We start from the raw sequence: 27,749 nt of genomic DNA on the forward strand, positions 1-27,749 counted from the left end.
CTTGTGGTATTTTGGGTGTTCTAACCAAACACTACATCCCCTGTGGGCTGGAAATGGCTTGAATTAATTGCAACTTTGACTTGGGCCACTTGGATGATATAAATCAGGCCTGGTCAACTTCAGCCCTCCTGAAGATGTTGGCCTAGAACTCCCATAATCCCTGGCTATTGGCTACTATGGCTGGGAATTATGGGAGTTGTAGTCCAAAAACAGCTGGGGGGCCTAAGTTGAGCAGGCCTGACGTAAATGAATGTGCATCTAATCTCCAGGATAACAGTTTGTAGGCGCGCCCTCAGCTCTCCATCTGATAGAAATAGAAAAAGGGGGAAAGCTTTTGCATACTTGTTTGCCAAATAAAGCTGGTGTTCCTAAAATATCACCTTACCTGCTGAGCATCTTTTATTTCTATGAAACATAGTATTTCTTCTCAATACAGTGTAACTGAAGGGTGTTCTGAACTGTACAACCAGAAAAAAGGATTCTACTAAGGCCAATATTTTTTCATGGGGAGAGCGCGCACACGCCCATGTGCACAATAATTCCATTCGTACTGTTCTGCCCTCCAATTCATATGTTGGCACACTTGTCCAGTGCTGTCAGAGACAACCACTGGAAAGATTTTCACGTCTGTATAGCTGGCAAGATTAAATCTCAAGAGAAGATTTTACTCTGGTATTCCATTATATACCACTTTGTCACAAGTACAGTTCAATTAATTACTGTACACATTTTTCTGACAAATTACCAAGGGTACCGTTGAAATTAATTTAAAAGTCTACTCCTTGTGTTCCTTCTTTCTACTATTAACCCACAGCATTTAATGATAAATGGAAAAGCAAACCAGTTTCAGACATGTTAGCACATTTCTCAACTACCAGCAAACTATTATGATACTGCCAAACTACACATAATTTTATACTGAGATAAAATTACCTGATAGCCATATTATGTGATGCTGTTCCTAGTGCTCTTCTACCCAGAATGCACAGGGCAAAAGAAAGGGTTACTAAAGCAGAATCTTCATCACATTCTACAGGCTGCAAAATATTTAAGGGTTTTAGTTTATCTTGGAAGAAAATATCACAGACATTACATCAGTGTCTTGTATTATGGTAGAAAGCTACACAAAAATGTACATTACTGCTGTTGCTTTGGATGTTGCTTAACATTCTTTAGTTCCATGTATTATATATTTTGAAGAGTTTCTTTGTGGCTGTGTTGTGCAACAGAAAGCCATACTTCCAATTGACCCACAGATACCAAATTTTGCATGTACAACCCTGGCACTGAAATTAGCTGAATGAACTACTTTTTACACCAGAATATGCTGGGGGAAAAGATTTTTAATTGTGTGTTATAGAATAAATTCTGAATATAATAATCAGATTTTAACGGTTACTGTTCTGAACACATTTTAACACCCAATGGTCAGATCAATAATTCAAAAATGACATCATGCTCAAGACAAGCAGAAGAGCTTTCGCAGATTCAAATTTACTATGATTCAAATTCACCATATATGGTAATTATTCAATAAAATGAATAATGTTTGAAACTGACATCCTACAAATTTCACATTGCTCTTTTACTTCCCTTTTGCAAGCCCATGAATAAAGAAACCCTCTTAGATATCAATTATGCATTTTGAAGATTTTGTGGATTTGTTTGTGCAAAATAAAGTCACACAGCAACCAAATTCTGCATAAACAATCCTGCCACTACTTTTTACTGCTGCTGCTGCTACTGCTACTACTACTACTATTATTATTTTTTAACATTTATATCCCGCTCTTCCTCCAAGGAGCCCAGAGCGGTGTACTACATACCTGAGTTTTTCCTCACAACAACCCTGTGAAGTAGGTTAAGCTGAGAGAGAAGTGACTGGCCCAGAGTCACCCAGCTAGTTTTATGGCTAAATGGGGATTTGAACTCGGGTCTCCCCGGTCCTAGTCCAGCACTCTAACCACTACACCACGCTGGCCTCAACCAGTAGTAGTAGTAGTACTACTACTACTACTATTTATATTCAACAAAAGTTTGCAAAGCGATTTACATAGAAAAAGAAATAATGTTCTTCTCCCAAAAGGCTTCACAATCTAAAAAGAAACATAAGGTAGACACCAACAACAGCCACAGGAGGGATGCTGTACTGGGGTTGGAGAGGGCCAATTGCAATCCCCCTCTTAAATATAAGAGAATCATCACTTTGAAAGGTGCTTCTTTGCTCAGTTAGCAAGGGTCTAACACCGGAATATGATGGGGGAAAGTTGTAAATAACATTTTCAAAAAACCCACAAAATGACTTTGCCCAGTCAACAACAGGCCTCATCTACTAGTATTATGTAAGTGAGAGGTTCACTGTTCATTCAACCAAAACTAAAATCAACATCTCATTACTTATTCTCAGAAGAAAAGGTACACACATTTGATGACACAATAGCATTCTCTTATCATTTACTGTCAACTCCTGTTTGTCCTATAAGGCACATTGTCTTTTATGAAAAATGTTTTGCCTGGAAAGGTTCCGTAACATAACAGTCTATGTAGCTAGTTAACTAGATACATAGCCTAACCCTGCCTCTCTCTCCCTCACTCCCCACCCCGCTCTCTTACACACACAGCACTTGCCCCTCTCTGCAGTGTGACGGTCAAGTTCCCCTCTTCTTTCTATATAATACTTACAAATTGTTCAGTGTTGGGGCTCTTTGGAGCCTGCCCAAGGTCCTCTTATTCCCAGAGATTCCTTGTTAATATTAATAGGCAACAAATGAGTAACATGTTTACTATAATAGGGGTAACTGGCAATAATGGCGTATGCTTTGGTCTGATAAATTTGTTTTAATTTGGAACAAATAGTTTTAATGCTGTTCTGTACGTCTTGACCCAACACAAATTCAAGTAAGGGAACAATAAAAAAAAACAAGAGATATACATGTACCTCCACTCTTTTTCCAGCACAAAACTGAATCCAGTCCAGGTAAACACTGCAGAAGCTTGCCCTGGTGATTCCTTGGAGGCAGGGAATATAGTCATCATCAATGTTGATATTGAACATTGCAAGGTCACGTTCTATATAATGCCATTTGGAGAAAGGTTGCAGTGTCTTCTGGAATGATTCATCTCTTATCCAGTGTAGGATTTTGGGAGAACTTGCAGTAAAGTATATAATGCTCTGTTGATGAAAAGTAAAAGGATGCTGTTTGTTTGAACAACACATAAAACAGAAGTTATTCAATTACTGCAAAGATGAGAGGAAAGCAGTCTAAGGAGAACAAAGCAGAGTATCTCTTATATCTCGCTACTACTATTTGCCTCTCCAGTCTTCTGTGCCTTAACTGACCACAAGCATCTCCTGGCTTTTGAACAGGATTGGATATGATTGCATTTCAAATGTGCAGAAAAAGCGCATCAAAAGAGCAGCAGCAGCAAAATTAAAAAGATATGAAGGTATAATGAAACCAGCACTACTAAACCTATTTAAAATTATTGGATGCCACCCTCCCATTTTAATATTCAAATTAACAATTAAAAATGGAAAAGGGATCCAACACATTGCAAAGAAACAAGACAGAGTGATAGATACAAAACAAGGACAGGGTCTTAAATTGTCAGTGTGTACAAAGTGATAAGCACAGAGCCATTTAAGAAGAGCCATGCAGAAACAACAGAATTCACACACAGACACCCCTTTACCCTTCTTTAAGGAGATATTTAAAAGGGAATAAATTGGAAAGATAATATGAAGGCACCAGGAGAATAAATAACCTGCAGTAACCAGGCAGGAAATATTTCAAATATATGCAGAAAGGCTACAGGAGTTGACCCACTTTATTAGAGGAAAGCAAAAATTCCTTTTATGTGGAGAAAGAGCCCCCCCCCCCGCCTTCCTTCCCCCTCTCTCCTGGCTGTCAACTCAATAGCAAATAGGGGGGAAAGGATAACTCAAGTAGCCAACTGCAGAGCATTGTTTAAATGATAAATGTGAAATCCTCAAGCATGTGATATGTGATAATATAAAATTAAATATGTTGAAGGTATATGCTTCTTCTGCTATTCTGACATGCATACACGGCTGTATAATGTTCTTCATGAACACGGTTTCTGATTGCTAATATATTAAGTCTTTGACCTCTATTTCTCCTTCAGTATATTTCACCACTCTTGTTTTAAATATAGGCTGCATACAAACATGTTCTCAAATATCAATATGAAAAAATCAGGATAGTGGAAAAATTCCTGTAAATAGTCCACTGACTTGAGATTAGATTGATGTTGGATCCTTAATTTCACCAGCCAGTTCACAATATCACCTAATTGCCCTGGCACATTAATTTATATGTTGTTATTTTATCTATCTATCTATCTATCTATCTATCTATCTATCTATCTATCTATCTATCTATCTATCTATCATATTTGTATACTGCCCACTACCCAAGTCTTTAGGCAGTTAAACTAAACACTTTTTAAAAAAACCCCACCAATATAAAACATATAAAAGTTCAAATTAAATTATAAATTTATGTGGATTTATGCGGTTCTTCCTTCTCCTGCAAAAGGAAAATGTCTCTGCTTAACAGCAGTGGCATTTAAACCATAAATCATAATCATAAATGATTGTTTGACAATAAAAGTTTAAGAACCAGATTTAAAACAGTCCACTGACTTGATATTTTTTATTTAATATTTGTTACTGTTAATTTGAAGACAGTTTGCTGTGTGTTAGGTTAAAGCTAAATAGCTAATTTGCATGTGTTCAGTTAAACTTATCTGAATATATAATGTTTGGTTACTTCACAGGCTCAGTTCTGAAGAATGATTTAATTAATTAGACTCTAATTTGGGACTAGTTCAGATGTTGATACTCAAGACAATCTTTTATATGAGGTGGGGCACAGGACTTGTTCTTGGGATCACATGTGCCAGTGACTGCATGTAGGATGTAGTGTGACAGAAATGCATATGTATGGGCGTCTGGGCAATTCACCTGATTCAGTTTCCAAAAAGTAAGGCAAAGAAAGCAGAAATTGTGGGGAAGGCTCTTTCCATCCCTTTACAGAGGCAGATGGATCACTGACTGAATCCTGCATACATTCATCTGCATGTTGATCCCTACATACAGTGGCTGGCATGTGCAATCTTGAGATCTTTCTCCTGTGTAGTAGTCATAATCATCATGTGAACCAGTCCTCATATAAGCCTATGCCTCCTATTTAGTAGTATCCATATTTTGAGGAACAAGATTACAGAAGATACTGAAATTATTTGACAGTCCCCAAACAAGAGTTATGATCATTTAAAGGTCATCATGTATTTCAAGAAATGTATCTCCAGCTCAGGTTGATATCCCATTTTTGCTAGCCAGTTTAATCAGCTGATAAAAGTAGTCTGTGCATTTCGTTCATTCTCTCCCTAGTAGAGAGGAAAGAAACACTAAGTGTTTGTTTCAAGATGACGACTGAAAGTTAATATAGTTCTTCCTGGTCATCCTGCTCACTTTACTGTCTGTGGACATGCAGGTTTTGGTGAAGTAAATTGTTGAGATGTGTTGGTCTTTTTATTGGTTGTTTTTTGTTGTCTTGTGAACCATCCAGAGAACTTGTGTTTTGGGTGGTATAAAAATGTGTTAAATAAAATAAAATAAAATAAAATAAAATAAGGTCTATGACAATGCTTGACCACATCTGCAGGCTGCCCATTCAATAGATGGGCCCACCTTACCTAGTGACTGGCTTTGCATTTAGTAGACATGATATTGAGATAATATTCATGTTTTGCCATCACAATGTTGCATCAGAATCTGAGGGAAAGGACGCATCCATTGAGGTAGGTAAGAATGATGCTGGCATTCCATCGCCAACATTTTCCCTTTTCACACCTGACTTGTCAAGTGGAAATGCACCATACCAGGCTGATGAACCAGTGCAAACCTCCGAGTTGTTTGCTATGCTGGTGCCACAGCGCCATGATTCATAATGTAGCATCAATACGATTGCCAATGCAACAAATCCCATTCACTGCTGACTTCTTTAGGATACTGAGTATTTAGGTTACAAATGTTTTCTTCTCAAAGGAGGAAGACATATTGTACCTTAATATAGTATCTGATGAGTATTCTTCGCAGATCAAAGACTTGGAGCATTGTTGCAGCGTTGTTGTCAATAATGCTATACCCTTCCAGGATATACTGAGTCCGTGTTATTTCCCAGGTCAGCCATCGAAGGTTAAAAGCTGCGTTGCATGAGAGCAAGTGAGGCAAGTGGCCTGGCTTGCAGCAGCAGCAGCCTTCATTGTCCTCGTCTCCTTCTGTTATTGCCTCCACTTCTCTTTGCTGGCAGTATGTCCCTTGGGAATGAAAAAAGCCCAGTTACTGGAGAGATCGATGCAAATCACTGTTCAGCGCTGGTAGTATGTCCTCCTTCAAATACTTAATAAATGGCAATTGGAAAAAGAGAGAGAGCTACCGCAATGAATAAAATGTGCCAGTTAATCTGTGCTCAAGAGAGCAGTGAAGTACCGACTGTTTATTTTGCCTTATAAAGTAAAATATGCCCAATTCTATGCTTTAGGCAGCCTGGCATAAATTACATGATATATAATTACATCCAAATGCTTTACCTTAAATGTAGAAAGATGAGGAAGTGCATGCCAAAGCTTCAACCTTCTGAATATCTAAAACAAACCTCAATGTGTTTTTATAGTGGTTACATCCAGGTGGAAGACATCCACTGACATGACCCAAAGCATTTATGAGGGACTTTGCACAGAGGAGATTATTTTAGAAAAAGCATGTAGAATGTGGCTAATCAATGGGCTTCTATAAACATAAATGTCAAGTAATAGCCACAGGTCTCATTTTGGTATCATATACCCATATCCAGCAGTTCCACCAGGGCATGCTCTGATGTGTTCACAGAGATCTGAGCAAACCAGGGCTAGTCTGCTCATGTCAGGAAATAGCTTGTAAATTTCAATCCCACACTGCACATGTGGAAGGTTCCTTGAATATTAACCAAATAGGGAGTTTTTTGGGGGGTCCCACTGCCTCGAGGGCCCCCCCAGAGGCACATCACATGACTCCCCACTCACCCATGTTGCACCCCCTATGAATTATGTTGAGTCTCTTGGAGATCAGCAGTAGCAGACAGTAGAAGAGAGTAAAAAACCTAGATTCAATGTGAACTAGATATTCACCGTATTCAAAATGGGGATGTGAGTGCACTATATATTGTGAAGTGTGTTTGTGTGTGTATATCAGCAAGGGGCCCATTTAAAAATCTTGTCTCTGGGCCCACTCCAACCTTGATACGCCCCTGCCACCCACCCCACTCCTCCAATAGTCCCTATGACATAATAATGCTGTCTGTAGCATAGTGCAAAATGCCCTTATTACACAAACATGGTGATGGTGCCTGCAGCACATAACCTAAGCTGACTATGTTTGAACACCATTTTGTTTGGGAGCTTTTGTTTCCAGAAAAGTTCATTTGCATGCTGAAAGCCAGTTGAGTTTTGGACTGTGGCCATAGGGTAGATTATAAAATTATTGGACCAACTTGGTAGAAGTATTAAAAAGCAAGCAGCATTTTCTGGAAGCAGAGTTATATGGAATTCAAAATGTTCACAATGGTTCAACTTCTGCAAACACCTAGTCTTGTAAAGGACATAATCACCTCATCTCTTGGGTAACTGGAAGAAACAGAGGAAATGGCTCATGTGCCTTTAAAAGTCTTGTAAAAGAGGTAAGTTCAGCAGGTCCATTTTTTTTCCACCACTGTTGGATAAGCAGCATCTGCCAAAAATATTGGAGATGCAGCTCCTAGGGATGTGCAAACTGGCTCGAATTAGAGCCGGTTCGAATTCAAACTGGCTCAGTTTAAAGGCTCAACCTAGAACTGAACCTGGGTCAGGCAAATGGCCCATATGCATGCGCACAGGCCAAACAAAGGGCCTTCAAGGAGGCGTAGAGTCCCAAAATGGGCCAAAGAAGGCCCGGCCCTCAAGACTCATGCCACCATGGCCACTGTAAGTATGAATATTTAAGCAATTTAACCCCTGCTAACTTGGCAAAGAGGCACCTTTTAACATGGTGATTCTCTTTATTGAGCAGGGGGAGAGTAACTGGCCCTCTCCACCCCCAGCACAGTACCTCCAGTGACTGTTGCTGGTGTCTGACATGTTTCTTTCTAGATTGTGAGCCCTTTGGGGACAGGTATCCATCTTATTTATTTATTATTTCTCTGTGTATACCACCCTGAGCCATTTTTGGAAGGGCGGTATAGAAATAGAATAAATTATAAATAAATAAATAAATAAATAAATAAAATTTACTACACACCAAAGGCTTTAAACTGGGCCCAAACTGGTTTGAATTCAAACCGAGCTGGGGCAGGTGGTGGGGACAGTTCCAAGCTAGTCCAGTCTGAATCCGGATTCTAATTGAACTGGGAAAATCAGTTTTGTACACACCCCTAGCAGCTCCTGTTGGCATCGACTCTCAGCACCAGCAACCCTATTGACGGCTAGGGTCATAAGGGGTACAGATAGCCAGTTAAGGGCATTCCCCCTCTGACCACGCTTTCTCTACTCTGATTCCCCTTTGTTAGACTGATAGTCTCAGGTTTCATTCTTTCACCTGAGAGAGAAACTTCCATCACTTCCCCCACTTCCTCTATGAAGCTAGCAACCAAGCATGTAGATCTTATCTATCTTTCTGATGGATTTCCTAAATAAACTACTTTATTTGGGACTTTACTCCATGTCTCCAGACAACATTAATTAACAGTGCTCCCTTACCTGGGCACTTCTGCTGTAGCTGTGGCAGATAAATCTCCCCCCTCGCCCTGAGCTTTTCAACAAAAAATTCTGTGTTCTGTACAGCTATTAAAAGTGCAGGAGCTACAAAGTATCTCATCACTCCATCTGTCTCTCAAATATGTTTAGCTTTTGTTTTGTTAGGTTCTTCCAAAAACTCATTTTGTGCACAGTTGGTGAGTACAATCAGAATTCATCACAAGGGTTGTTTTGAGTGAGTCCATAACAGGAGCTATTGTTTCTCCCCTTCCCATCTCAGAAACAGGATATGCATCTTTTCTTTCTTCTAGCTACAAAATTCCTTTTTGCTAAATTGGATGGTTTATGTCTAGTTCGTTTTCTAATCTACAGCTGAAACACATCTGTCTGTCTCTGATAAAAAGGCTTCAGCATATTGGGAAGGTTTTTTCAGGACCAAACTAGACATATGAAGAAAATGTATGAACGTATTTCCATCTTTCAGATTTTTTGTAAATAGAAATCATAGTGCTCATTACTGTACATTTTTCTTATTAGGAAAAATAACAGCTTGGGGGAGGGATTTTCTTTGTGGAAACAGCACAGCAAGCGGGGCAGGGGGAGAAACCTCACTCGCCTCCTGGTCTGGATCAGTGTCCCCAGCTGCTAGATGTAAAAATTTTAGACACAGACATGCATAAATGTAACGTCTAGTTTGGCCCTCAGAGAAGCATTCCAAAATACAAAAACACAACTGAGAGAAGAGAAGGAACTGTCTGTTACGGGATACCGAATAATGCTTTTAATTCCAGGAGGACATTCATAGTATTAACCCAACTTAGAGCCTGATTCACAAAAATAGCTTCACTATTGGGACACACACACACGTATGTGTGTGTTTTGACATTTTGCATAAAATATGCCCAACACACACAAACTGAACCAGAACAGCTCCCAGTGTCCTCAGATCTGACAAGGTGTTCCACATTGTACCAGATTCCCCAGCTGGCATCTCATACAACTATTGGCTGTTGTAATTTCATGCCTTTCCTTGTTCAGTTCAGTTCAGTTCAAAATAACCTAAAACATAGTGATGTGCAAATCGATTTGGGTACAAATCAATTTGTACCCAAATCTGGGTGATTTGGAGACAGAACAAATCACCCCTGTACTCCATTGGCAAGATTTGGGTCCAAATCGTATCGCGCCAGATTCTATTTGAATAGATTTGAGATTCGGATTCCTTCTATTAATTTCCCCAGATTTCCACTTTTCTTTTTTCTTTTTAAAGGCTAAGCTCTAGCCCTTGTAGAAGTGGAGTTATGGAGCAAAATGTGTGGTCACTATTTTTCAAGTGTTTAGATTCTTTGGTGTATAATAACTTTTCCTCAATGAATCCCTGCGAGGATTCATTACATACCTTCATTTCTTCTATTCATTTTCACTATCTTTGGACAGTGCCAGCTGTCAACTGCAATGTGCCAACTACACCTCCCTCCCACCCGCACGGCAGTGGGGTACTACCAGTTTATATTCTAGGAATTTTTTCAAGTGTTTAGACTCTTTGGTGTCTAATAACCTTTCCTCATAATGAATCCCTATGAGGATTCATTACATATCAAAGAGTTTAAACACTTCAACAATTCCTAAAGATAAACTGAGTACCCAGCGGCTTGCGGGTTAATTGTCACATGGGATGCCACTAATTCCCCACCCCCACCTGCAAAGCAGTGGGGTCAAAACAAACAGAACAAATGAAGGTGTGTAATGAAGACACCAAAGAATCTAAGCACTTCAAAAATTTCTAAAAATAGTGTGTGTGGGTGTGTAGTTGACACATGGCAGTTGACAGTTGTCGGTGTCCAATGACAGTCAAAAGGAACAGAAGAAATGAAGGCATAAAATGAATCCTCATAGGGATTCATTAGGAGGAAAAGTTATTAGACACCAAAGAATCTAAACACTTCAATATTTCTAAAAAATAAACTGAGTACCCCACTGTCTTGCAGGTGTGTGTGTGTGTGGGGGGGGGTGTAGTTGGCACATGGCAGTTGACAGGTGGCACTGCCCAATGACAGGCAAAATGAATAGAAGAAATGAAGGTGTGCAATGAATCCTCATAGGAATTCATTATGAGGAAAAGTTATTATACACCAAAGAATCCAAACACTTGAAAAATAGTGAGCGCACATTTTGTTCCACTTCTGTAAGGGCTAGAGCTTAGCTTTAAAGAAAATAAAGAAAACTGGGGATCCATGTTAGGGTTTGGATAGGGTGACTTCGAATCCCTATTATTTCCTATGGTAGAAATATACAAAGTCAGTAAAAACTAAAATAAAATTTAAAAAAATCAACGAAGTGTCCCACTGCCTTGAAATTTGGGTGGTAGGTAGCAACCATGGGGCCCTACCCACCAATCAATTTTGGTGCTCCTAGGACCTTTATACAGTATGTGGTCCAAATCTATCAGAATCCAAATCAAATCCAAATCAAATCTGGGGTTATTTGGGGGGACAGATTTGGACACAAAACAAATCAGGGGTGATTCAATTTGGGCACAAAACAAATTAAAAAAAATCAATTTGTGCACATCCCTACTAAAACAACAAGGAGACTTGTGGTACTTTAAAGACTAATACTTGTATCATAGAATGCACTTTTGTGGCTAGTCTTCAAGGACTCTGCTGTTTTTTCTGCTACCTCACTGTTTGGGAGGGGGAGACATTAGAACATCTGATCCAGTCACTTTCCCTTTATTTATTTCCATTCCATAATCTCCTGTGCATGGCTAAAGCAGAAAGATGTGTGTCAGTCCGGCTCTCCCCACACACCCCTTCCTGGCTAGTCTCACTGATCGTGAGACTCGCCTCTAAGAACAGTACTTGGTCAGCTTTACAGATTTCCTTAAAATGGAAATTTTTGTTTATTTATTTAATCAAATTTGTACACCACCCCAAACTTTCATCTCTGGGCGGTTAACAATAGCATAAAACCAGTTTAAAACATATACAAAAAGTTAAAACAATTTAACAATTTAAAAAACAGAGATTAAAAACCCCCAAAATTTAGGAAGCTGAGAAAACTCGGAAAAGATGAGTTTTCAGGTGTTTTTTGAAAATTGCCAGAGATGGGGAGGATCGTGTCTCAGCAGGGAGCACATTCCATGATCTCAGGGTAGTGACCGAGAAGACCCGTCTCTGTGTAGCCACCAAACAAGTTGGCGGTAACTGGAGACGGACCTCCTCAGATGACTTCAATGTGCGGTGGGGCCTGTAGTGCCCCATCTCTCAGAACACCTGCTATTTGTGTTTGTTCACTTCCATTCTCTGGCCAGTCAATGTGTCTTTATGTATTGGTGGGTCAAATATTAAAGCATACTTTTAAAACATCATGAAGAATATAGACTGTTTTTCCCATGCATGGTACAATAACTGCACACATTTGAGCAACAGGAAATGAGAGTAGGAAATACTATTTAAGCCTCGTTTTCCTTCTTCTTAATTCATAGTTCTCAAAGTAAAGAATGGCTTTGGGTAATATACACATTCATTCCCACCCACCCACCCCACTCCTCCAATAGTCCCTATGACATAATAATGCTGTCTGTAGCATAGTACAAAATGCCCTTATTACACAAACATGGTGATGGTGCCTGCAGCACATAACCTAAGCTGACTATGTTTGAACACCATTTTGTTTGGGAGATAAACCAATAGGCAATCCCACTGTTGCTATAGCAGTTGCTGTTTCCAATATGCAGTACTATACTCCTCTCTGAGATATAGTTTTAAAAGTTCCAAGCAGAAAATGAATATTGTATGACTGACAAAAATGTAAGAGACATTTAGCAGCTAATAGCATTACTGGAGGGCAAGTGAAAAGTGACTAGAAAGAAAAAGCAAGTACTCCAAGTATCAGCATAGCTTTCCAGAAGTAATTTCCTCATGCATTTCATTTGAAGGCCATTCACTATTTGGTAACTGCCCGCTTCCCACCCATTTCCCCCAATGGCTTGCTAAGATTTGACTGGCCGCTGCACAGTATAAGATGTTATGGCCAAGCACCTGTTGCTGGGCTGTGATGTCTACACTGCACAGCCGCCAAGTAAAACTGAATGAGCTGCCACAGCTCCTGAAAGCTTAGGAGCCATGCCAGCAGCCCAGGAAGAGATGGGGTGAGGTGAGGCAGAGTGGAAAGTGAGTGGGGGGTCCTGGGAAATCAGCATCATGCAATATAATCTTTGCTACCAGTTTTCTCTGCCCTCTGGGGCAGGAAAAGGGGACCATTAGTGGATGCTGATCCTTTGAGTTGTGCCCTCCTACCAATGTATTGTGCAAATAAATCTTTGCAGAATGGTCTTTTTTCAAAAGCTCTTTTTTAGGACTCCATGAATCAAGATTAATTGATAATGATTAATTAATTATAGAAGTCTACATCTAAATCCAGAAGAATCTGAATGCTTATATTATTGCCATGGATAAATAACTGCTGTCTCTTCAGATCATATCTGTTTTAGTTGCTGAGAGTTGGTCCCCTCTCAGTTGCTTCAATATGGCCTAGAAAGGTAATTTACCAGCAAAACCTGTAGTTTCCCTTTTTTATTTAAATTTGGAGTTTTACTTGGGGGACCAAAGCAGCATGTGCAGTGTGCATCAAAACCACAAGAAATTTCCCTGAACCTCTTTGAAGAAAAGCCATTGAGTTTCACACTGCTTCTCCCCTCCCTCAACCAATTAAGCTTGACTACTATACCCCCCAAACTTCTCTTCCACCAAGCAGAGAATTGGGGGCATCTTGTTAAGATCTCATGTCTAGTTCTTCTACTACTGAGATGCCTCAGGAAGAAAACTACAAAGAAAACAAACCCAGAGGTGGTGAGCCGTAAAAAGGCAATTACACAGAAGAAGGGTATGTGCTTGAAAAAGAAAGAGTTTTTGATTTTTGGCATTTTCCTAAACAATTACAGCCCCATCCAAAACATATTTACTCTGAAGTCTCACACAGTTCAACAGGAGTTGCTTTTGGGGAAGTTTGCTTACAACTGCAATCTCTCTCTCTTTCTACCAATATTAGTTAATTATTCTTCACCCTCTCAAGACTTTTCATGGTTTCAAACTAAAATAAATTATTATTCTGAAGTCTGTAATATGAAATCAATGGAACAAGTTAGTTATGACTAACTACTTCCATCGATTTCAGTAGAACTACTCATGAGTAATTTAGTTTGGATGTCAGCAAGAGGAAATAAAAGATGGGCAGTCTTCCATTGATCAGGGTGTTAGGCAGCATCACTCTGCAAAGATCCAGCTCCTCATCACGACCCCCAGCTCATGTTTTTCTTACTCTTCAATGAACCCCAAGTTTTTCCTGGTTTTTGAAAAATAGGAAAATATACATCTAAATTCTAAAGGGTGTGTGTGCGGGGGGGTCATATAGAGCTGAACAAAGCAAACAGATTAAGTACATTTATAAGAATTGCTTAATGAACTTAAGAATCACATGTGAACCATGAATGGCAGAATTTCAGACTCCCTGAAGGAAGCAGACTTGAAATTATGAAATATGCATGTCATCAAATACTGATTAAAACAAACAAAAAAGAAACCACGACCACCAAAAGCTCAGAGTGCATTCACACATCACATCAGTTTCCCAGATAGATTAACAGAGAGGGTTCCAAGGTAAAAATGGAAGGTTCCAAGTAGAACCAGGGAATGAGGTCTGCTGCAATCCTATGCACAATCCTATGCACAGTTGAGTAAGCTCTACTGCTTACTCAACTGTAGGGAAGAGGGGAAATGTAGGTTTTATTCAAGTATGGTCTAAAGATAGTCTCCTTAAGACAAGGAGGCATCCTACCCTCCCTCAGAGAGGCATATAGCACATGAATTTTCTGTACTTTTTGAACCTCTGCTGTTTGAGCTACATAGGTGCTTACCTCGAAATTCTAGTCCCCTGAGTTGAAAAGTGACGAGACCATTTCCAATTTCAATCAAGTGAACAAAGGCATTTAAATAATCTGACGCCAAAATAAAACAGTCCCCAGAGCTGTAGTTTCCCCAGCGTCCAAGAATCAAATCTCCACAAAGAGACTCTTGGAGAGATCTTGTCAGATGCTCATAAAATATGGAGTTGAGGTTGTTATCATCATTTCCTAAAATTACAGTAACAAAGAGACCATAAAACAAATAAGAAACAAATAGCCAAGTAGAAGATTCTGAAATGAATCATATTTTCCTATGGTTTACACAACTGGAAGCTCTTCTTTGGAGATTAGGATTATACCCTTGGAAGCACATAACATCGTTACATTGTAGTAGATCCTGCCTAACCCACATAGCCCAGGTATCAGTGCCTGACATGCAGTTCCACTGTAATCTGCTTCATATATCCACAGTGAATGGTCTGAAGGCACATAATACAGGTCTAATGCTGAAACTAAGAAGGTCAATTTCTCTGGATGGGAGAATGCCTACAAACTATATCTAAAATACTCAGAGCTCTCTGGAAGAAGCACAGGGGATAAGTGTAATTCATAAACATCAGCAGCCTTTTTCATAATTAGCAAGATAGGCCCAGTAGCCAGTGGCTCCAGTATCAATGAATGGAAGGGCTCTTTAAGAACATGGAGCTCAACTGGAGCAGGAATTGTTCATTCACAGCAGTGCTGATGAGTGCTTTGCAAACAGCTCTGAACTGTGTCTGCAGAAAACTTCCTTACACCGAAGTAAATGGGACACCCAATTTGCTGACTTCATACAGACTAACACTTATATGTTGCCCTTCCACAAAGTGTACAGGGCGACCTACAACTAGGGTTGCCACATGTTCAGGCCTGGACAGACCAAGAATTTGACATTTTGTTCAGGATGCCGGAAAAGTGTTATCCTGGACATGAGATGTCCAGAAATTTGAGTGGAAAGATTGTTTTAATGAATTTTACCAATTTTTCTGGTGTTTTTCTCCAGACATTGTAGCTACATGGCATCAGTGTCTGAAAGCCCCAGATTCTTAACCTTTCTCTGGTACCTGTACTGTTGATTGGCTAGGTTGGCTCTTTCTCTCTATGTCTCAGTAAACCTTCTTCATTTCTGAATCATTTCTGGTCTGCTGAAGTCAGCAATAGAAGACACCAAATAGAGAAGAAGGAAAATGCTCCAAATCCAATTCGACTTTTATAAACTGTTATTACACAAGGTAAACTTGTAAATACAGATAAATACAGGTAAATACAGCCCTAAAAACCTACCTGTTCAGCCTGGCCTTCCAGTGTTTTTAAATTGTTTTAAAGGGTCTTTAATGTATCAGGTTTTTATTAGGTTTTGAATTGTTTTACTTTTTAGCTGTTTTATTGTATTTTAAACACATTTATGCCTGATCATTGATTGATTTTAACTGTTTTATGATATTTGTGAACCGCCATGAGCTATTTTGTAAGGGCGGTCTACAAATCGAACAAACAAACAAACAAATAAATACAGATTTATTTCATTTCTCATTTGCCCTCTGTACTGTCATTTTTATTTTGCATATTTGATTGTGTTTATTGAGGTGAACCCTCTCCTGTGCAAATAACACTACAGTGGAAAATGGTGGCAACAGCCACCATGTTACACAGTTAAGCACACTTTCCAATCCTGGGCAAAAAGTAGAGTTTTAACATTTGCTCCCCCCACCCCACACCTTTGATCCAGGAATTCTCTCCATCGAATGTGGCAATGTTACCTACAACAAAACTAAGATGTGCCTTGAAATCTTGGACCTCAGCCACTATGGTTTATTAAACAATACACCTTCTACATTCTGTCATGGATTGCTAGGTTTGAATAGTCATAAATAAGAATACTTCACCATTATTTGTGTGGAAAATGAATTTAATAAACGAATAGAGCAACTGCATAGTGGTTTTAGTAACTTGATAGCCAATGTTAGCAAATGGACAGCATATTTTACAAGACGATAGAGCAGGGGTGGGGAACCTTGGCCCTCCAGCTGTTTTTGAACTACAACTCCCATCATCCCCAGCCACAATTATTGTGGCTGGGGATGGTGGGAGTTGTAGTTCAGAAACAGCTAGCGGGCCAAGGTTCCCCACCCCTGCTATAGAGATATGTGCTTTTAAATTCTCTTATTCCAGTTTCAGCCATCACAGAACCAACCAACGGCATCATTACATTAATAAAAGGGCAAAATCTAACAACATCTGGTAGGTTCTTTAGCTTTTTAAAATTTTCAGTTTTAATTCTTACCTAATAACTGTTTTTAATCTGACTTTTTAAAAAAAAAATTTATTACTTGTCTGTGTCTATGTTATTGTTGTAAGCCGCCCCGAGCAGTATTGCACTGCAAGGGCAGGGTCTAAATATTTTAAACAAACAAACAAACAAACAGCTTTATTGAGAAAAACTAAGGGCCAAAATTATACATGGTATTTTGTGATTAGAGGCTTGGTGTTTAGAGGCTTATACATGGCATTTTGTGATTGTGTGATTAGAGGCTTGCCTTTACTCTCAAATAGCAGTCACACAGGGCCACTATTCATGTTGGGACAGTGGTAGAGAGATGGAGGTTCTGCATAACTTTACCATGGAAACCCCCTGAAGCAGTTTTCTAACTGCAGAAGTGCCATTTGCCACACTTGTATATTTGAAGTGGGCAGCATATTGACTATGGGCCACGCTCAGTACCTCAGTAATTCATTCCTATGAAGTGGTCAGATCACCACCAAGTGCTGCTATTCCTCAACATACATAAATGACCAAACAGAATAAGGTACATGCAAGTGTTCTAAAGCAGGGATCCTCAGTGTTGGGCCCCCAGATGTTCTTGGACTTCAACTCCCATAATCCCCAGCCAAAGGCCACTGGGCCTGGGGATTATGGGAGTTGAAGTCCAAGAACATCTGGGGGCCCAACGCTGAGGATCCCTGTTCTAAAGGGTTAGCTTTGCTGCTGAATTTGATTGTCATGAGATTCATGACAGAAACGTCTTTAAGATAGTCACAGGACAGGTATATAATGTAGGAAAGAAAGGCGGCAGGGCACAGAATGGAAATAAAGAGAGAGACCTCAATGGCACACTGAGAATTATTCATTTGATCCATAGTACAGGGGAAAAGAAATGAGGAAGATTGGCTGTCCATGACAACCATCTCCCAAATAATGTAATTATTTGCTTGTGTATCCCATTCTTTCTACAAGGAATACAGAACACCATACATAGAGTCATACCTTCTTATCCTTAACCCGATTTGCTTCTTGAAACCAGTTTGCTTCTTGACCAAACAAGAATTTGATTCCAGGTTTCCCTGCTCCAAGTCCAAGTCTCTGTCCATTCATCTACACTGGCTCTTTAGATAGATCAGACCCTTGAGAATTGTGAGGTTAATTCTCAAACCTACATGTCCATGGTGTGCAGAATGTGCACTAAAGCAAATTGAAATAAGAACCTAACTATGATTAAATGAAATGAAACAAAATCTTCCACATGTGCCAAAATAATGTCACACAATCTAACTGACAGTGCCAGTGAGTTTGAATTCTCTTGTCTAATTAACATGGTTTGGCTTGGTCAGCGCTTTTACTTTCTCCTCCGCATCAGTGCTCACCACAGATTCTATTTAAAGGCTATCCAAGGTCCTTGGGTCCTTGGATATGCAAATATGGAAAACTGTCTACAAAGTTCCCTTTCGAATATTCTGATGAGGATCAAAACTTAATCGGAAATCTGTGTGCAGGGCAATGTCTGGTACCTGGCTTAGCTGTATTGTCCTTAGAGTAGAACTCCACAGGACTGTCTGAGTAAAGACTAATTATTGTACTTATAGGCCAATTGATCCACAATAGATGGCAATGCTGTAATTCTAAAACCACTATTGGTTACAGGAGAAGGCCTGCCAAATTAAATTCCCCCTTCCAGACAGCTAGTAGGTGTATAGGAGCCTTCCTTTGCATTTGACCATCTTTTCAAAGTTTAGCATGAACTTTTATCTTGAAATAAACTGCTGGTACTCTAGAGTTGCTACAGTTCACAACTAATACAGCTCCCAAAAAAAGTAACACTATCTTAGTTATTAGCTCACTGACAACAGACTTAGGGTAGGATTTTTTTGTGAGAGGATCTCACGCAAACAGCTGCACTCTGCTGAGATAATCTCATCCATATAGGATTTCTCTGCACCAGCAAAACTGACAGATCAAAGTGATTTTGTATATACTTATCTAAAATGTTTGTATTCAGCTGGATGATTTATGGTTTAACAGCTTTTATAAATCTTACATAAGGAAAACTGCTTTTTCATACAAAATCCTCTCTCAACCATAATCAGAAAGCATATTAACGTTTGAAAGATCCTTTTCATCTACACTTCCTTCACATATTGAACAAAATATGTTCAATATTTTGAATCATCATCATCATAAACATTAATTTAAAAATCCTGTTCCATACCTGCATCCTTCTCAATTTGAAGTGCCAGTCGTGTATTGGAATGGTCCACACGTTTTGTGCTAGAAGTAAACACATATTCATAGATTATCCCTGTTGGATGATGGGAAAGATTTCTATTTTTATTCTGTACAAGTGCACTGTTCTGTTTTATTTAGTAATACATTTTTATCCTGCCCTTCTTCCAAGGAGGAGAGGAGAGCTGGTCTTGTGGTAGCAAGCATGACTTGTCCCCATAGCTAAGCAGGGTCTGCCCTGGTTGCATATGAATGGGAGACTTGATGTGTGAGCACTGCAAGATCTTCCCCTCAGGGGATGAAGCCGCTCTGGGAAGAGCAGAAGGTTTCAGGTTCCCTCCCTGGCTTCTCCAAGATAGGGCTGAGAGAGATTCCTGCCTGCAACCTTGGAGAAGCCGCTGCCAGTCTGTGAAGACAATACTGAGCTAGATAGACCAATGGTCTGACTCAGTTTATAGCAGTTTCCTATGTTCCTAAGGAACTTAGAGAGGGGTGTGTGTGTGTGTGTGTGTGTGTGTGTGTGTGTGTGTGTGTTTAATCCTTACAACACTGTGAGGCTGGCAAGACTGAGATTGAGTGACTGGCCCAAGGCCATCCTGTGAGCATCATGGTTGTATGGGAATCTGAACCCAGGTCTCCCTTGTTTAACACTCTAACCACCTAACTGGCTCTCTTTTTATTACTGATCACTTGGTCACACAAAATATCATTGTATTTCAATCTTATAAAACACAAAAAGAGTATTTACATGAGCAGCCTAACCCAGGTTAAGGCAGCCCAGCCTGAGTTAGGGTGCATGTGTGAAGCATGGGTTATAAAAACAATTGGGTTATAAAAACAAACCTTTGTAATTTTATTCCCAATCCTATTATGTTCATTCTGAAGGCTACCATCAGAACAATATGCAGGATAGCAAGAGACGTACATCTGACAATTACTAATGATATTGTACTAACTTCTATGTAAAGGTAAAAAGTACCATCAAGTCAATTTTGACTCCTGGCGCTCACAGAGCCCTGTGGTTTTCTTTGGTAGAACACAGGAGGGGTTTCTCATTGCCTCCTCTCGCGCAATATGAGCTGATGCCTTTCAGCATCTTCCTATATTGCTGCTGCCCAATATAGTACCAGCGGGGATTCAAACCGACAACCTTCTGCTTGTTAGTCAAGCATTTCCCTGCTGTACCACTTAAGGTAGGCAATTACAAATAATTTCTGAAATTTGGTTGGGTTGATTAATTTAGTTTGTTTTGGTTGGTTAATTTAGTATCAGAAAGCCAATATGATTCACTTGGAACACAGGATCCCACAGCTCATCCTTTCTTTTGCAATTTATTTATTTTTCAAATTTGTAGACCGCTCCAAACTTCCATCTCTGGGTTCCCTTTGTTTAAAACGGGTGTTCCCTCAAGTTGCCTGAGGCCAGAATAAGTAAGGAGCCAGACGGTAGGCTGCTCACTTACCTCTGAATCTTGGTAACTGGATAGATATGGCAGCTATTTAATTCATTACCCCTGTGGAGACCAGCTATACTCCACATTGCCTGGAACACCTCACTGACTGTTATTGTAGCATTAAAGTGATTCCCAGTGCCCAGTCCATACTTTGAGTTCTGCAACCTTGGAGAAGCTGCGGCCAGTCTGTGAAGACAATACTTAGCTAGATAGACCAATGTTCTGACTCAGTATATGGCAGCTTCCTTAAAGTAACACCCTACAATTGCTTACCAGCTTTTAAGAGAAGAGAAAAGCTTGGAAATCCCAGCACATTTAAAAATGGGTCGAGCCAAAACTGCTCACTTTTACTGAGCTTGAGCATCAATGCTGAGAAAACATGCAATTCTTCATCTGTTCATCTAAATTGCCTTTACATGTCCTCAGTAACACCACAGTATAGCCAAAGCTGTTTTGCTACAGTACTGTGATGTCATCCCATTCACTATATGATTCCTTATTAAGTAGGATCACCCAATCAAAAAGAAGAAGAAGAAGAAGCCGAAGAAACAATGGTACTGAACATATAGACAAAGGTGAACATCCACACAATCTACATATTTCTAGGGAACATTTCTACTTCATTGAAATCATTAATTTAAACCCTAAACTGTAGATCAGAGAATATTCACACAGCCCTATGTAAATCTCACCCAAATGTTCTATTGTGTTTGTGATGTTTCTACTGGGGAGCTGAGAGAGATGAGCAATTGGAAGTGGACTCAACTTTATCCACTTGTAATGAAATTCTTATTCTAAACCTGTGAACCTGATTTTTGTCCAGTTTTGTTCCAGTTTGTATTCAGCACACAATTCAGATAATGTTCAAGAAAAATGAATTATTTGGATCAATTTTGGTTTCATTTCAGGTTCAGCATGACTTCCTTACAGAACACTAAAAATTCATAAACCTAATTAAAATGCCGAACAATGGGCAACATCCTGACTAGCGTTTCACCAGTGCAAAGCTCTTTCCTGTGTCCATCCATTGGCTTTGAATTCCCCAGTCCCTCTGCAGCCGCTAGGGATGTGCACGGAATCGTTGGGTGCTCCATTCTAGGAGCGCCGAATAGGTTCTGGCAACTGGCATTCTAACCGGTTCAGATGGGGCGGCGAGGGGGGGTTGCTTTAAGGGGCAGGGAAGGCACTGCCTATTTGCCAGTCCCTGCCCTGCCACTTCCCCCACCACCAGTGCACCCCCACCACCATTGGGCCAACGGGTTCAAAGAACCTGGGCCATGCCCAATCAGGGGCCATGCCTCGCAGCCCCAACATGCCCCCCCCCGCATCTGACATCAGATGTGGGGGTTCTGGTTTAGCTCCCGAGTGGGGGCTGCGCAGCCCCTTCGGGAGTTGAACTCCAACTCCCGAATGGAGCCTCAAGGCTCCATTCAGGAGCCAGACCACGCCCCACACGTCTGACGTCAGACATGGGGGCGGGGTGAGCGGGGCCGTGGCTGCACACGGGCCACCGGCGGTCAGGCTCCATGCCTGCACGGGGCTGAAGCATACCTCCTTGCAGCCAGGATGTGCGTTGGCCATTTGCGTGGTGACGCTGATCTTGGCTGCAAGGAGCCTGCTTTTTGGAAGAGCGCCAGCGGAGGGAAAGCTGCAGGGCAGGGGCTTGCAGGTAGGCAGCACCTTCCCTGCCCCTTGAAGCAACCCTCTGCCCTCCTGGGAGTGCACGGAACCAGTTCCGTGCACATCCCTAGCAGCCACCCTTGCCACAACTCACATTGTTCTCAAGGGTTCCTTGACCCTCAGGAATGACCTTTCTGGTGACTCTGGATGCTGCAATGACAAGAAGTAGTAAGGAAAAATGGCTTATGCTCATGCAAGAGTGTAAGCAATGCTCTGCTAGCCAATGAATTTATCAGCAACCTTTTAAAATGGCACAGTGCAGCAACCATAATAAAAATTGATCTATATCTCCTCTAGCCTCTTCTTCTATTACTTGTTGCTATTTCACCATTTATGTCTTTATTGCTGACACATCATAAATCAACAATAGCCAACAATAGGAGGAAAGGTTGCATCATTATGGTTTCTCCCTTTCTGCACTGATAACTCTAGGGTATGAAAATGCCAGGGCCAACCTTAGACAAAGAATATATGATATGTAGCGTCAAATTAACTAGGGCTCTATTCCTGTTGGTGTCCATTTGGGCAACCAAGTTCTGAGCTCCATCCCTGCTAGATATCTAAACTTGATAACTGTACCAAAATACCACAGAGCTTTGACACAAACATGATGTAATGCCTTCCAAACAACAATCCTGGAAGGGAGATATCAAAAAAATCCCCTACAAAGAACGTACTTGTCTCTGCAACTTGGAAGATATCGAAACGACAGCACATGTACTCCTTTATTGTCAATTTTACCTAGATCTACAGCATAAATATATAACTCCTTTTATTAGCTGTCATCCAGGTTGTACAGATTCTTTTTAACTTGATTATCTTTTAACTGACCAGAGTGACTCAATATCTTATAATGTGGCTAAGTTCTGTTTAATAGCTAGTAAAATGTGCCAAGAGTTCATTAGGAATCAAATCTAGCTGATCTATGTGTTTAATCACGGTATCATAACCCTGTTGGTTTACTTTGCTGGGCTTCTTTTTATAAACTGTACAGGTCTGTGACTGTAATAAAATATTGATTGATTGATGTGGAGATTAATTTCTGTGTCAGAAAAAGTAACATTTGAAGTGCACTTAGGGGTAACCTAAGATAACCTAGAAATTTATGCCTAAGTATCTTTAATGTTAAGCCCTCTCTTCTCCAGTCAATTAAAATAGCATGGCTGCTGTAAACTAAAGCATACAGAAACAACTTTACTGCTCAAGTTCTGGAAATCTGGAGTAATTTAGCTAAGGAACATCCACAGACTCTATTTTGGACTTTAAAACCTCCACACAATTATGGCAGCTGGATCTCTGCAACGTGTTAAAAGCTACAAGAATCTATACAGTATTAAAATTCTAATATCCTGTATTCCAGACTCAGCTGCACAATCACCCTTGGGCTTTCAGCTGTCAACTAGGATCTCTTTTAAAAATGAACTTCTGGGACTACTGGGCAATTTGGGCTTTTCTCCAGTGACTTCTTACTTTAAATTTTGTTCTTACCACTCAGCCAAGGTGATAATTAGCTCAGTAATTGAATTTCTTCCTGAGTGGCGTTATTCCACACAAATTGAGTGCAGGTCCTCTGGTGCTTGCCCTGAGGAGCATGTGAAAATTGTGAGCATCTTCAGCGAGGAACTTACTAATTCTAAGAGACTCCACTAAATTCTTAAGTGACTTCACTATTTCCTACTCCTTTTTTGTATGAGTAGGAAGTAAAACAAAAGAAGTCCTTTTGTTTTTCATTGCCCATGAAGGCAATGGAAAAGGCCCCAAATTATAGCAATCATGATCATATTATTTTAATAATATGTGACATCCTTATGGCATAGAGGTGTCCCTTCAATATATCATTGTATTAACTAAAACACCACTCTTTATTTCCAAAAGACTCTTTTATGCTGCCATGTCCTTAAACTCTAGCCATCATGGGTCCAAATCAGATATTTTTTGAAATTAATAGTGGACCCCCAGGTGCTTTACTGTTATCTTTAATAGGCCCAGTGCATTTCAGATACAAATTCTTTATCAGGAGTACTTTCACAACATAATAAGGAGGCTAAAACCAACTAGGCTCACCCTCATAGTAGCAGAGGTAGGGTGAGCCCAGTTAATTTTAGCCTCTTTATTAAGTTGCGAAAGTGCCCCGATAAAGAATTTGTATCTGAAACATTTTGGGCCTATTAAAGATAACAGTGAGGCATCTAAGGGTCCTTTCTGTCTCCTTGGTGGTGCCGCTATCCTTTCTTTTGCTTTTGAAATTAGACAAGAATGCTTTCTTAAATACCACCCTGTATAGTAGCCATTTGTGGTTATGTAGTGAGGGAAAAGAACTTTGCATATGCTCAAAGGCACTTTCTTATTCACTATTGTTTCATATATTTCAGGTCTGAGGAGAAGTATTAAAAATTAGCACTAGAGCTAAGCCCTCACTTGTATTCAGCTCTGCCTTTAAAAAAATGAAACAACAACATGTTGTTGGTTAGCATCCAGTGGTGTGTGAAGAGTGAAGGGTTAATGGAAGAGATTTTCCCATCATCCTCCCTACAGCCATTCCTGAGAATCAAGGGACCTGCAGCAATAGCATAGGAGGCTTCACCAGTGGCTGAAGGGGAAGCGAGAAGAAATGCAGAGACACTTTCTGTTCCACTAGCGGAAGGTATCTCCACAGTTTCCAGGGTCTCCAGCTTCCCCTTGCAGCCACTAGCATGGCATCACCTGCGGTTTCCAAAGGTCCCCAGGAACAACTTTTCTGGCTGCAAAGAGGAGGATTCTGCTAAGTCTCCGTTCTGCATACACTGCTGTAGATGTTAGCCATTATGTTTATTCTCTAATGCTCCTTTATTCATATGTTCCTTTATAGCTTGTAATTCCGGATTAGACATCTCTCTTCTCTCTCGTTTCCCTCTTCTTTTTCCCAGTAAGCATCTTTTCCTTTTCCATTCATCTTTGGGGCTTTGTGTCTCTGCTCTCGTCTGGCTTAAACAGGCTCTCTCCCTCTGAGTACTTTCTTCTGTCTTCACCATCCTGCATCTTCAAGCCATTCAATGAACTGGAATTGTAAATGTCTCTTCACTTGGCAGGGAACCACTGAGCAATAGAGCTTGGAAGTACTCCCAATTACTTTTCACAAATGTGGCTCCTGTTGAATTAGCCTCAAAGTGCATGATTGGCTAACACAGGCAAAAGTTGAAAAGAAGAAATATGGCATCAGTTAAAGGGAAACTGGATTTTAAAAAAGGAGACAAATTATTGTCTTTCAATTTAAATTGTTCTGAGTTTTCTCTTAACAGCTCCAAAAGATTCTCCTCACCTCATTTTGCTAGTTCTGGCTGACAACCCCAAATATATATTCACCCTGCACTGCATTCAGTCTCTATCTCCTAGTTTCTCGATTCTAGGTTGATACTTCAAATTCTTTAGTTCAATAAATCAATCATCAATATATTTTGATTAATTCATTTTTTCAATTAATATTTAGAATATCTATGTCAATAGCTTAACACTAGTACATAACAGTCTTGAATATTCTTAATAGAAGGGGCTTTCTTCTACCAATATGGTGTAATGTATTTTATTGTTCCTACACTTAAGAGTACAATCACCAAATCATTTTACTTTTTGAACACCTTCATCTTCACTACTCTGGCTATGTGGGTTTCTTGATGCTGAGGCTTCTAGACTCCTAGCACTGACGATCTTTCAGACCACAATAAATTCCCAGTTGCTACATGGATGAGAGCTGGATTATCTACTCCTTTCAACATCATCATCATCTGCTTATCTCTGCTAACAATTTTGTTTCAGAGCTCCATTTGTCATCTCATAATAGCTATGGTTTAGACTAGGCAGATTCTTTGCACTGTGGATCCATGCTATTCCTCTGAATCTTTAAACTAGGGGTGTGCAGATTGATCCACTGAGCCTTTTGGAAGGGCGGTATAAAAGTTTTAATAATAAATAAATAATAAATAAATAAATAAATAATCAATCCACTGCAAATCGATCCTGTGAATTGGGGGAGATCAGAGGATTGGTTCACTTACTGTGAAGGCTTCTTCTTGCTGCTGGAGCTGAGGATATCTCTGATTGGGTTATCCTTCCTATGTGCTCCCCGGCAGGACTAATTAAAACGTGTTGCTAGCCTTAAGAGCTTGACCCACTCAGTTCTTTTGGGCCAAATGTGCAAGTAGCACTGAACATAATAACTATGAAAAAAAAGTTAACAGAGTAATATAGAGGAAATACAGAAGTAACCACCAGATTAATGGAAGAAAATTTTGTACATTCTAGTACATCTTGGTTTCCCATGGAGTCAGCCGGAAAAATGCAGAGGTTCTTGTGTGTCGACAAAGCATGTAGTTCTGAGATCCTATGTTCAGAAGTTCTCTCTATCAGAAAGGCTGTCTTGTATGATAAGATTATCAGAGGAATGGGCTTTATTGGCTCAAAAGGTGCACCCTGAAGCGCTCAGAGAACAGCGTGTAAGCTCCAAGATGAAAAGCGATGGACCACCATGGGTGAGAGCAGGGTTGCCCCCTTCAGGAACCTTTTAATATGGGGATGGTTTATTATCTGTTTTGGAAATCCCTGACATGATTCCTGTCAGCGATGCAGCCTGTCTCTTCAGCGTGTTCGCCTTGAGCCCTTTGTCCTATCCTTCTTGGAGGAATGCTAGAAGATCTTTAATCGTTGCTGCACCACGAGGTATTGAGTGCCTGGCTGACCATCGCAGAAAAACTCTCCACATGTATTGATAAATATGTTTGGTGGAATCTCTTGTGGAGGCCAACATTGTGGTGAGTACACTGTTCGAATAGCCATATTTACTCAATATTCCCCACTCAGTCTCCAGGCGGATCACGATGTAACCAGCCTGGATCATGATGTTCGACTGGACCTTGATGGAGTAAGTCTGTTGACACTGGCAGAAACCATGGTTCCTGTGCAGCCATGTGGTACAGTTCTGGAAACCATGGCCTCCTGGGCCAGTATAGAGCAACCAGGATAACCTGTGCTCTGAGTTGACAAACTCTGTGAAGGAATTGTGTCAGGAGTGGTGTCGGTGGGAACGCATAGAGAAGCTCCAAGGGCCACTCTGCTGACAGCGCGTCCACTGCCTCTACTTGTGGACAGGGGAAGCGGGTGAAGAATCTGGGTAGCTGTGTGTTGATAGCTGGCACAAACAAGTCAACCCGTGGTCTTCTGAACTGTTGTGTGATCCTCTGGAAGACCCTCCTGTTGAGTGCTCACTCACCTAGTAACAGTTCTCAACTTAACCAGTCCACAATTGAGTTGAGGTCCCCCTGGACATGGTGGGCCATGACTGATGCGAGACGATTCTTCGACCAAGACATGATCAGCGCTGCTTCCGCTTGAAGTGATCTCTACCTGGT

At 40.4% G+C, this 27,749-nt stretch overlaps 1 protein-coding gene across 11 annotated transcripts in view; it reads right to left on the reverse strand.

The window, feature by feature from the left end:
- The window catches only part of PCNX2 (pecanex 2), a 248,572-nt gene that overhangs the window by 36,038 nt on the left and 184,785 nt on the right, over positions 1-27,749 (reverse strand). For 8 of the 11 annotated variants that reach the window (XM_053299148.1, XM_053299173.1, XM_053299128.1 and 5 more), the window contains 5 exons: positions 19,222-19,280; positions 14,711-14,926; positions 6,092-6,345; positions 2,939-3,172; positions 934-1,037 (listed from right to left, as the gene is read on the reverse strand). In XM_053299148.1, coding sequence (XP_053155123.1) covers positions 934-1,037; positions 2,939-3,172; positions 6,092-6,345; positions 14,711-14,926; positions 19,222-19,280 — 867 coding nt within the window. Of the gene's footprint in view, positions 1-933; positions 1,038-2,938; positions 3,173-6,091; positions 6,346-14,710; positions 14,927-18,002; positions 18,198-19,221; positions 19,281-25,150; positions 25,527-27,749 lie in introns of those variants that run through there. The other 3 variants (XM_053299186.1, XR_008316831.1, XM_053299195.1) reach the window with 3 other exon arrangements.

This window comes from Hemicordylus capensis, chromosome 1 (assembly GCF_027244095.1).
Source record: "Hemicordylus capensis ecotype Gifberg chromosome 1, rHemCap1.1.pri, whole genome shotgun sequence".
Lineage (NCBI taxonomy): Eukaryota > Metazoa > Chordata > Lepidosauria > Squamata > Cordylidae > Hemicordylus > Hemicordylus capensis.